This window comes from Camellia sinensis, chromosome 3 (genome assembly GCF_055761805.1).
Source record: "Camellia sinensis isolate YWXY chromosome 3, ASM5576180v1, whole genome shotgun sequence".
Classification (NCBI taxonomy): Eukaryota; Viridiplantae; Streptophyta; class Magnoliopsida; order Ericales; family Theaceae; genus Camellia; species Camellia sinensis.
The window spans coordinates 151,082-163,759 of NC_138963.1; the positions used below are offsets into that span (position 1 = coordinate 151,082).

General features: G+C 44.5%; 1 protein-coding gene across 1 annotated transcript; it reads right to left on the reverse strand.

Moving 5' to 3' along the window:
• On the reverse strand, nt 1-1,041 carry LOC145820833 (uncharacterized). Its single transcript, XM_082917376.1, has one exon. It carries the CDS (start codon nt 1,039-1,041, stop codon nt 1-3), a length of 1,041 nt encoding a protein of 346 aa, XP_082773502.1.
• Nucleotides 1,042-12,678: the final 11,637 nt, after the last annotated feature.

Sequence of the window (12,678 nt, forward strand, 5' to 3'; positions counted from 1 at the left end):
TTACGATGGCTCTTCTTGATTGGCTCTGGCGAACAGGGGCTCGTTGAGTGTGTAGAATTCTGCATTTCGGATCGTCCACGCTTTGAGCCCGGCGTGTTCATGTTTTTCCAAATACTCTTTGTAGCTGGAGTCTTCTCCGGGGTTGCATAATATAATACTTAGAATCCCGCCCGTTATTTTCTTTGGGCGGGCATATTTACAATTTGAAAAAAAGTCCCGTTGCGCTCCAATAAACTCGCGCCAATGTTTCAAATATTGTGGGGCCACATCATCAATTATGTTGTTGAAAGCGTCGTTCTTGTGGTCCCTCAGGTCGATGTGGCCTGAATAATAATTATGTGGTCCCAAAGACCGGGCCCAACATGTTTTCCCAATTCTAGATGGGCCTTCAATTATAATGCTTTTGGGCCTATGCGGTCTTTGGGCTTCGTCTGTTATATTGTCTGCAACCCATTGCTGTATTGCTGCTGGAACGACCCATACTGTGTCTGTAAATGGATGAACATACGACAATGGTGGATTAAATGAAATCCGGTCATAATTTGATGACAATTTGTCATAATTTAACCAGAAACATTTTGGGTCGCCATTTCGTACCACTGCTAGTGCTTCGTCCTTAGTGCCGGCTGCAAGTGCATCCCGGTATATATTGTCTTTGTTATTCTGGTTAGCGCAGCGGCTCCTCTCACGGAATTCGCCCCATTCCGTGTAATCCCCGTGTTTGGAGATGTATTCCAGCACATTCTGATGGTTGTATGCTCCCTGTACATTTGGATGGAAATGGCGACTATTTCGATCGTGTGTAACGTCGAAGAACCGTTGATCCTGCGTCTGAAAACGGTATGGGAACTGGACAAGAGCATGGAGATGTGGTTGCCCATCCTCATGTAATTCATGTGCAACCCTCACATAATTTGGACCCCTGATGGTGAACAGCGCTCTAATTTTCTCTAACAATCTCTCTTTAGGAATAGAACACTGGGCATACGTCAGGAAAATGTTCTTGTTTTGGATTCTAAAACGACGTCGCATTGATGCCATAACTCACTCTCGATGACGTCACTTACTCTCTCGGATGACGCGAGTCACTCTCTGAAAACTTTACTGGTGGAAGAGAGTTAGGGAGTGAGTTATATAGGTGCCCAGGAGCGTCCCACTAATATTACCTGGGACGCTCCCCCCCGCGCCACGTGTCGTCCCCCGATTGGTGCTCCCTTCCGCATTTTGAGGCGTGTTGTCGGCTAGTGTCTCCGCTCCGCGCCCAGATCTGCGGCCAGGATTAAAAATCGAAAAAGGCAAGCGCCGCTCCTAGATCCGCTCTTAGAGTGTTTGAGTGTTCGAACCCTAAAGCATGAGAAATGGTATGTAAACACCATAATTACATATCTGCCATCATGGAAGAGCGTCCAAATAAGTGTCTGAGTGTTCGAGCCCAAATGCATGAGAAATGGTAAGTGAACACCATAATTACATACTTGCCATCATGCAACGGAGTCCGAACAAGTGGCCGAGTGCTAAAACCCTAATGCATGAGAAATGGAAAATTAACACCATAATTACATATCTGCCATGACGCAAAAAGGTTCAAATAAGTGTCGGAGTGTTCAAACCCTAATGCATGAAAAATGGTATGTATACACCATAATTACATATCTACCGTCATGCAGGACTGTCCGAATTAATGTCCGAGTGCTCAAACCCTAATGCCTGAGAAATGGAAAGTAAAAACCATAATTACATATCTGTCATGATGCAAGATGGTCCGAATAAATGTCAGAGTGTTCGAACCCTAATGCATGGAAAATGGTAAGTAAACACCATAATTACATTTGTTCCATCATGCAAGAGAGTCCGAATAAGTGTCCGAGTGTTCAAACCCTAATGCAAGAGAAATGGCATGTAAACATCATAATTACGTATCTGCCATCATCCAAGACGGTCCGAATAATAGTCCAAGTGTTCGAGCCCTAATGCATGAGAAATGGTAAGTAAGCACCATAATTACATATCTGCCATCATGCAAGAGGGTCCGAATAAGTGTCCGAGTGTTCGAACCCTAATGCATGAGAATTGGTATGTAAACACCATAATTATATATCTGCTAAGATGCAAGAGGGTCCGAAAAAGGGGTCCAAGTGTTTGCACCCTAATGCATGAGAAATGAAAAGTAAACACTGTAATTACATGTCTGCCATCATGCAAGAGAATTCGAATAAGTGTCCGAGTGTTCAAACCCTAATGCATGAGAAATGGAAAGTAAACAGCATAATTACATATCTGCCATGATGCAAGAGGGTCCGACTAAGTGTCTTAGTGTTCAAACCCTAAAGCATGAGAAATGGTATGTAAACACCATAATTACATATTTGCCATCGTGCAAGCTCGTCCGAATAAATGTCCAAGTGTTCGAACCCTAATGCATGAGAAATGGTAAGTAAACACCATAATGACAACTTGCCATCATTCAAGAAAGTCCGAATAAGTGGCCAAGTGCTCAAACCCAATTACGTGAGAAATGGAGAATAAACACCATAATTACATATATGCCATGACGCAAAAAGGTCCGAATAAGTGTCCGAGTGTTCGAACCCTAATGCGTGAAAAATGGTAAGTAAACACCATAATTACATATCTACCGTCATGCAGGAGTGTCCGAATTAATGTCCGACTGTTCAAACCCTAATGCATAAGAAATGGAAAGTAAAAACTATAATTACGTATCTGCCATGATGCAAGACGGTCCGAATAAATGTCAGAATGTTCGAACCCTAATGCATGAAAAATGGCTAGTAAACACCATAATTACATATCTACCATCATGCAAGAGAGTCCGAATAAGTGTCCCAGTGTTCAAACCCTAATTGTCACGCCCCAAACTTGCACCTAAAAGTTCGGGCTTGACCCATTCAGGAACCAACATATAACCTGGTATATATAACATATGGGGCCTTATCGGAAGCACAAAATAATAAAAGAATACTGAACCAAACAAGCTCCATTGAGCTACTTCTAATATGCCAGGATCTTCTACATCACATGCGTCTTAATAAGCAAATAAAGTTTAAAAACATACTTTAGCCGTACTTATGCGCAAACACATATACAGACCTGTAGACACCCCATTTTTGACCGCCCTTAAGACTTGGGCGTTACTGATGGTTTACTTGGTGGAGACAGGTGTGCAGGGGAAATGTTCAGTTTCTTCAGCAAGGAGAGAGGCAAATCCTTCAAATTACTTTGTTTAGGGGTTTGGAGTTGAAGAAGAGAGGAAAGGAGAGGAGAAAACTAGTCTGGGAGAAGTTCGGCATTAATCCGGGTAGAAGCGAGTCGAGCAGCCCTCGCTGAATCAAGCTTATCTGTCTGTACACTTGGAGTTTAGCTATGAGGTCACCACCGTTGGAAAGCTAACTTCCGGGGCTTCAATTTGGACACCCACTGGCCATTTTTTGACCTTGGCAGCACCTATCGACAATCTATTTATCCGGCCGGCAATTTATTGTGCCGACCGGCAATTTATTGTGCTGGCCGGCAATTTTTACTGGCCGACGACCTTCCGGAGTATTCTATAGATTGAGTGGATTCCAGCTGTGCCAGCTGGAGTGCACAGACTCGATCCCCCATGCACATGTGTGGTTGTTTTGCACCTTGTGAGTCTTTGAACCCCCTAACCTTCTAGAAGCTTGAACCCTTTGGCCAAGCTTCTCCAGCTTGGCTAGCTATTTTAGCTTCCTCTAGAAGCGTTGCACCCCCCTTGAACCCATTTGACCCTTTCCCTTTACTTAGCTTGTAAGTTAAGTGCTTCCCTTGCCTTATATAAGCACCATTCCTCTCCCTTTGTCTAGGTTGGAGGTTTTGAACAAAAAACCAGAGATATATAGATATATCTGATATATACATACATATATCCCTTCATCTCTCACTATATCTCTCCCATTCAACCATCAAACACCCTTGTTCTTGGGCCATTTCTTCATCAAATCATAGCACAAGGCATCCTTACTCCATTGCAGCAACTTGAGGCTGTTCTTTAGAGCTTAGGAGCACCTAAACTTGGTCCAAGAGGTGCTGGTTTGCTGGTCTTCAAGGGTGAGTCCTCCTCTTCCCTTTTCTAGTCTTTTCTTGCTTCATATCTAAGCCATAGTTGCTTGCATTTTTGGGCTCCGACCCAAACTGTAAATCATCATATTTTGTGGTCCCCTTCATGTTTGATTGAGGACCTCTTGCTTTTTGAGGATAGTAGCTTGCACTTGCTTCATTACCCCTCTTAAATGCCATTATCTTGCATGTTATTCTTAGCCTATACGTGATCTGTTTTGGAGCATTATGTAAACTGTAAATAGGCTTATTTTGAGCCCCTCTTCAACATTGAGGAAGGGCTCAACACTGTTTGGGACATCCATGCTATACTTGCCTTTATATTCTCTTTCGGGTCCCATTTTTGCATGCCTTGGCAGCCCCTGATGTTGCTGTTTTTGGACTTTCATCCGAACTAAAAACAGCCATATTTTGACCCGCTTGTCATGTTTCATTAAGGGTCTTTGGCTGTTTGATGAATGGTTTGTATGCTTGCTTCTTTGGCCACCTTTTGGCCCATTTCTTGCATAAGAGCTTAGCCATACCTATGTTTGTTTTTTGGGTTTTTTACGGTGCTGTAAATGTGCATATTTTGGGCCCCTCTTCAATGTTGTTGAAGGGCCCTATCCTGTTTGGAGCCAGCAGCTGTGAGTCGCTTCATAATCTCATATTTATGGTCATTTTTACATACTAGTTTTGCCCTATTTATGTTTGCTGTTTGGCCATGCTTTGAACTGGAAAAATGCTTATTTTGGGGCTGCCTTGCTACTGTCTATTCATTGCATGCCCGTATTGTGCATGTTTGGTATAGCTATAGGGCATTTCGGGTGCCAAAATTCATGTTTCGGGACTATTCCATGCATCGGGTGTACTTTCGCCTCATTTCGGGGCTGTTTTCCCCCATATTTCAGTGCTGAAATCCCATTAGCATGTTTGCATATCATTTTCCATGCCATTGCATTGCATATGCCATTGCCTTGGTTTGCGTGCCCGTGTGCACGCATTTCGAGGCACTTCATTTTCATCTTATGGCCTCCTATGTGAGTGTGGCTGAGGTCCACTTGTATTGGTGTAAGCCCATCTTGCATTGTGTATGCCATGTTTCAATGCGTTGCGCATGTTATGTTGTTAGCATTGTGTATGCCATGTAGTTGCATAGCATGCTTGTATTCTTGTTTGCGTACTTAGGTTGCATTGCATTGGCATGCATGCCTTGCCTCTTGATCATGTGATAGAGGTTAGGCTTTATGTGTTTGTTTGGTTTGCATGACATTTGAAATCAAAGCGCATACTTGGTTTCTTGGACCATCACGCATCGAAATGCGCAATTGGTGGTCCGAGAATCAAGGAACATCCCCCTTTGAGTCAAAAGCATGATAAGGGATGTGTTGGTGCACACATTTGCTTGGAATTTCATGCCATACACTGTCTGTCCTTTGTTGCTGTCTAAACTGTCTTCTGCAGGAAGTTTCTGCCGACCGGCAACATTCAGTGCCGACCGGCCATTTATTCAGTGCCAATAGCTTTATCTCCAGCCGATGGATATTGTACACGGCCGGTGGCCATCCCTCCCAGTCGATGATGTTCTGAAATGCTCAGAGAAGGTTCTCTGGGACTTTGACAAGTTTTCAGAGAAGAAAAGGCAGTGAAAACAGAGGCAGTAGTGCTATGGCAGCGAGTTTCCGGGCGATATGGGTCAAGCATGCATCATTCGCGCATCCCGAGGCGGGGGCCGTGGCCACCTTCCCTTTGCATTTAATTTATTGATTAAATAGGAATTCTGTAAAAATTAATTAAGTAGTTAGTTATTTATTCGGACTGTAATATTTATTCGGTCCCTCCGAGTGAGGGCGTATTTGTAATAAATGTGGGTGCGTGTGTGTATGTCTTCCAACCCCCACTTCTTTCTCCCTTTTATTTACCTGCCTATGATGGTAGACTAGGGCATATTTAAATTAGCATAATAGTATGATAGCATGCGTGCATCCATACATTTGTCTTACATGCACCAGGCTCGGCGCATCATGCTAACAGCATTAGCATTTCAAATCTAACTTGAATACATGCTACCTGCGCATTTTCACATGTCATTCATAGACTAGCCGAGCCTACTCTAGTGACATTCCGTGTGCGTTGCATTAGGCATTTAAACATGGACTTGGATCTTGCATTGATTGCTAACGAGTTCTTTGTTTTGGCACGGAGTACGATGTAAGTATTTATGCTTTAGCATCCTTGCATGCGTGTGAGTGTTGCCATGATAGCATGATTGCCATGAGGCTAGTTGCTTACGTGATATTACGGCTTAAATGCCTGTGGATGGAGGTCGAATTGCTTAAATTGGGATAACACATTAAAACTGTGAATTTTAAAGCCCACTAGATAGTGGCAAAACCATCTTTTCTAAAAGCCCACTTGAGGGTGGTAAAACCTGCATTTTAGCCTACTTGCGAGTAGCAAACCATTTTCAAAACAAACATGAAATGTTTTGTTCCAATTTAGGCGATTTGGTCTATACTTGTTTGCTGTGCGCATAACATAGTAATTCTAGGCTAATAACCAGATTAAGAACACATAAACGTTTTCAAAACAGAATATCACGGTTAGTGGAGGCCGGTCTTTGGACTGGGCGAGAGGGGGTGCTCATAGCTGACCTTCCCCGATCATACCCAAGTTCCCGAGCCGAGGCAACTTTGGTGATGACGGACACGTGGCCTTTGGCACCGAGTCAGGGTTTCCTAAATTCCCCCTTAATAAAATATTTAGGTGGCGACTTTGTATCTGGCAAAGCAGTCCATGTTTGGCACTTCTTTCAAAATCTGTTTTCTCAAAACGATTTGCCGGATTTGGACTCTTTTGTTCAGACTTCGAACCGTAACAAAATCGAGTCCGAACTGTAGTAGCAGAGGCCCCTCGCGGGACGCACCCTCCCGACAGCGTTCGGGGACGTCTACAGTTTTTGGCGACTCTGCTGGGGAGTTTAGAGAGCTTGACTCGAACTCATGATATCCTGTTTTGATTTCATGTATGTGTCTCTTTACATTGCATGTGCATTGGTACCCCTAGGACACCGTGTTTGCCATCTGCCATTCCTGAACGGTTTGTCGGAGGCTTGTCTTGTCAAGGCATGACCATAAGGCTGACCGGCTATGGGCTCTGACAGTATGGGAACACAAACCCCGGTTTTACCGGGGCACCCTTTTTGACCATTCGACCTAGTGCATATTCGGAATCCATAGTGACCATTCCAAACTAGGACAGGTTGCTCACCCGATGTTAGGTTGTTTGAAACCGTTGCGTGCGTAGTGAAACCCTAGCTCCTGACAAAATAGGACAGGGAAACCCTACCCCAACATAGGGGTGTTTTGGCTCTCATTTGCTTGCTATGTGCTTTTTGGAGTTGGCCTCTACAGGAATGCATATATCAGTTTGCAAGTCTGGGTATCAGGCCTGTGGGCATCAGTGTTTTGAGAATCAGTTATATCTGCGGGTATCAGATTCAGATTTGGGGTAGTGATTTTGGGGAACAGTGATTAGTAGTAGAATACAGTTATTCAGTTATGCCTACGCCTGTTCTGATGAAATTAGGCTGAGATGCTGCCTGTTTTCTCTTTTGCTAGGTAGTCCTGGAACCATAGCTTCAGAAGGCTCCAATATCCCCTGAGGTTCATCGGACTTGTACTGATAGACTTTGTCAGGTCAGAGATTCAGTTCAAGGGCAATCAGGGCCAGAAAAGGCTAGTCAAGCACAGACCACCAGTACAACACCTACCAGATCAGTGATCTTTGAGTAGTCGGGCTGAGATTTCCGAGCCTATTGCCGACACAGATATACCGGTTGCTCAGTTAGATTGGAACAGTATGTTGAGTCTGGAAGAGATGGTGCGCCAACTCCAGGATAGTATGAAAGCCATGCAGCAAGACACTGTCCGTCAAGCAGAATTCGTCAAGCAACAGGCTGTGGTCATAGCCCAACAGGCAGAGACAATTGCCAGATTGGAGCAGCAAACTGGAGTATCTACTTCGCACCAGGCTCCTCCCCCACCAAGAGTTCCCATACTCAGGGAGGCAACCCACGTCCAGGATGATACAGACATTCTAGTCGGGCCAGCTCCGCCCCCGGTTCTACCCCAGCTATCCAAGACACCCATCAACCTACCGGACTCCCCTTTTGAGTTAGAGACGGATCCAACGGCGCTAAAGATGAGCAAGCTTGAAAGGTTGTTCAAGAAGGCTCAAGGCATGAAATCGGTCCCGAACATCGAGGATGGGTATACCGATGCAGCTGTGACACTGCCAGACAGATTCAAGATGCCACATATTGACCGTTTCGATGGGTCTGGGGATCCCATGGTGCACTTGCGGCTGTTTTCAGACATTCTAAGGCCGATGGGCCTCACCAGATTACAGAAACTATCATTGTTTGGATGGACCCTGTCTGGGATAGCCTCAATCTGGCATGCGAAATTAGAGAACTCTGTGAAACAGAATTGGGATGAGATGGCTGAGGCCTTCAGTGATCAATACTCCTACAACACACAGATTGAGGTCACAACTCGTGATCTTGAAATCACTCGCCAAGAGCCAAATGAGGGTTTTTCAGAGTTCGTGACGAGGTGGAGAGCAAAGGCCTCGATGATGGCTACAAGGCCTTCCGACAAAGACCAGATAAGGATGGTTGTGCGCAACCTCCAACCCAAACTGATGCAGAAAATGATTGTGCTCCCCTTCCCTACCTTTTCAGATTTGCATGAGATGGGAGTACAGATCGAGGATGCTATGAAGTAGGGCCTCATTGACCAGGAGAAGGACCAACCCAGGAGGGCGTTTACCCGCAGTTCGAATGCGACCACCAGCGGTGACGCAGCTGCAAGATCTTCCGAAGTGGGCATGGTCGCCACCAACACACCAAGAGCAGCCACCCCCTTTGTTGGTGCATCCACATCAAACCCCCGAACTTCAGACTATCTACCCCGAGGCAAGAGGGTTTTCACCCCACTCTATATGTCTTTGTCTAAAGCCCTGGGGGCCCTACTCAGGAAAGGACATCTGAAACCGTTAGAGCAATGGCCTCTACCCGATCCTCTCCCTCCAAAACATGACCTGACTAAGTACTGTGCTTTCCATCAACAAACCGGTCATGACACCGACAGTTGCGTCCGTCTCCGCCACGAGATACAAAATTTGATTGACAACGGGGTCATCCCTGCACCAGGTCCTGCAAAGTCTATCGGCACTTGATCAGTGAAACTTGTGGGGGGATAATGTGATGTGATCAGAGGTTGGACCACCTGCGAGCGGCACTCAGTTTACTCCAGATGTGGTGTATGGCACGCACTATTTTGAGCATGTGCGAACACTAGTTTTGGTACTTTCTGACTTGGGTATTGGGTCAGTTTTGTTGTTTTGTATTGAGTCAGTCTTTTCATACTGAGTCAGTCGGGTCTGTCTTGTTGTGTCGAGTCAGTCCTGTTTTGTTAGAGTCGGGTGATTTCGGGGGTATTACCTCGGACATCACTTGCTTGTTTTGTGTTTGTCTTTTTTTTGCTTTCTTTGGAGTCTGTTTCGGCCGAGGAGCCAGTTACACCAACAGATCTGAATGAAACAGCAGTGATTTTTGCACTCTTGTGTTTGCTTCTGCCATGTGCCAGTTATGCCAGAAATTCTAAATAAGATGGCAGTATTTGACTAGAAGCTGTGTCTTTTCTGTGCCTTGAAGTCATTGTAATGACCTAAGTTTTTCAAAACTTTTTTCGAAACATTGTAATAAAAACGAAGAGGAAGGAATTCCTCAGGTTTTGCAAAACCTGATCAATTGAGAGAAAGAGAGGCATGCTAAGCCCTTAATGATTGAGATCATGCTTGTTAATGTGAGTACTGAGAAGGATCCTGGCTTGATCCAAATTGGTCCTACACTGTCTTCAGCGCGAGCGATTTGTCGCTTTCTTAAAAGATTTCAAAAACTGTTTTACGCAGTCTTATGAAGACTTGTGTGGAATCGCTCTTGAGATTGTGCAGCCTAGGATCACTCTCAGCCTCAAGATTCAACCCGTTCGTTTTTGAACCTTGAACCCATTCAGAAAGTTCAACGGTCAACCACAACGTGAGGCCTGTGTGGCCACTTTGAAGTAGCCCTCGAACAAGAGGCACCAAAGTCAGATCAAGAAGATCAGATCAAAGGAAGCTTGTAAAGCTAGATCAGAAGCCCCCCCTCAAACTAGGGGCAAAAATGTCAGATATGCTCGAAGAGATGAAGATGGATCCTTCAGTAAATCAATGCAACGGCCACTCTCCTGGATACGGATGGCTGCAAAACCCTAAAACCATTTGGCATGGACTTGTTACACTTTTACCCTTTGAGAGGCTCGCTGGGCCGAAAACCCAGAAGGGCGACCCAGGCAAAAGTTAGAGCAAGAGAAAAGAACAAAAAAAAGAGAAAAAGAAAATAACAACAAGAATAAAAGAAAAAGAGAAAAGAAAAAAAAATGAAAAAAAAAAGAAGAAAAAAGGAAAAAAGAATGAAAAAGAATGAAGAATACAAAAATTAAAAAAAAAGAAGAAGAACAAAGCTCGCAAGGTCGAAAACCAGCAACGGGCGCCTTGGCAAAAGTTAGAGCCTAAAAAGGAGAGGTTAATACCCGAGTGTACCTTAACCCCGAACTACGTAAGGCTTGATTCCCATATTTGGGATACGTAGGCAACTTGATTCCGAAGTCCAGCCGTAAAACACTTCAAAATCAACTGTGTCCATGTAATGGTTTTGATCATCTTTGCCTTCTCTGTATCCGAGAGTTCGGTTGTCGTCGTTACTCTGAGGAGTGATTGCAATGCGCTGCGATGCTATCCAAACAAGGGGCAACTTTCCGTTGCCATACGGTGTGCCGCGGTGCCATTCAAACAAGGGGCAACTTTTCGTTGCCGTGTAGCTCTTTTCAAGCAAGGGGCAATTTTCCTTCGGATCTGAAGTTGCGCATCTCAAGAGCAGGTTCCGTGCTTGTTGAGCATTGGCCGTTTGCAAAAATATTTTTTGAGAATTTTTACTGAGGTTGATTGATCTCTCGAAAATTATTCCATCTTTTCCAAAACTGGACCATTTCTTGGACCCAAAAAAGGAAAATTTTCAGTGCTCATAACCTGACTTGCATGATTTCAAATCAAAAATCGAACAAGTGTGTTAATCTAACTCTCATGTTGGTCAAAATTGTTTTCGTAGAAAACCAAAAAAAATGGTCAAAATGATGAACTAGGGGCACAGTTGAGTCAGGTGTTCTGTCTTTCCCCCGTCATCAACTACTCGCTAAGAAGGGCACCCTACCTGCCAGAAAAGGGCACCACTGAAGCCGATCACAAAAGGGCAGAAGGCTCTCACATCCTCCACGCAATGAGGTATCAAGCCAAGTGCGAAGCACGAACGGGAACGGATCAAGATATTCCACTCCTTTGTTTGGACAGATCTAATCACGTCCAAACTCCCCAGTAAGAGCATCATCAACCAATGTCGATTGCAGATCTACTGCACATCCAGCCGCATCGCAACCCCTCTGTGGGAGAAAGTTCACTATTGTGAGCAGAAGAAGAGAATCTAGCAGAATGCTTGGGGCAAGAACCCGCAACTTTCTAGTTTATCCATCAACCACCCAGGGGAGGGATTGAAAAATGAGAGATTGAAGAATAGAGAGATGTGCGATGAGAGAAAAAGTAAGAAAAGGGCTTTTTCAGAAAAATAGAGCTTGAGGGCCGAGTGATGTGAGGATCACAAATGAGAGAGGGTCGGAAACAATACCCGGCGAAACAGGCTCCCTGTGCACATCTGTGTGTCGTGTCTTTTGTTTTGTCTCGATTCTTGTCTTGAGTTGTTCCGAGCATGTCTCGATGTGTTTAGGTTGTTTACCTTTTGTTTTTCGTTATTGAGTCGTAGTGCGCTGTGTTCAGTCGTGGACTCAATACCCGGTTAAGAACTCTTTTCTTAATTTCAAAAATAAAATTGTTTCGTTCTTAGAGTGCTGTGCCATTCTTCACGTTTGTGCAAAACAAGATTCGTTCTTTCATAAAATCGCAGGGTTCAACCCAGGTCATGTGAGAACAGTAAAACCAGGACCTATCTGAAGCTACATGGGTTCCGGACTGTAAAGCAAAAGAAAAGAGGGAAAATCGAAGCATCTGAGTGTGTTTCACCTTCAGCAAATTCCGTGATTATACTCCGGATATACCTCTTCAAGCCTTGTCACTACTCCGAAGTATGGGTGTGCCCCTACCTCAAGCTCAAGATCAGGTCTGCTTTAAGCCAGAATGGCAATCAAAGTGCTCCCTCAGAAAACCAGTCCTTGCCAGGAAAGAAAGGTAGTAACTGCGTTTTGGAAGTATAAGCAAGAGTAACCCACTTTCAGCTCAAATTGTTTCTGCGGAATTTTCAATTCATGTCTTCGATGCGTAGCTCATCGTCAGTCGGCATGCACGAAGTGTATCCTTTTGAAATATATATTGTGACCCTTCTGAGAGGTAAATCGGAGGTTGTGTTTGAATTGGTCTTGTTAAGGCTTGTATTCCTTTATTCGGCATTTTGTTCCAAATATGCGTTGTCACGCCCGTTCCACTTGCATTGTG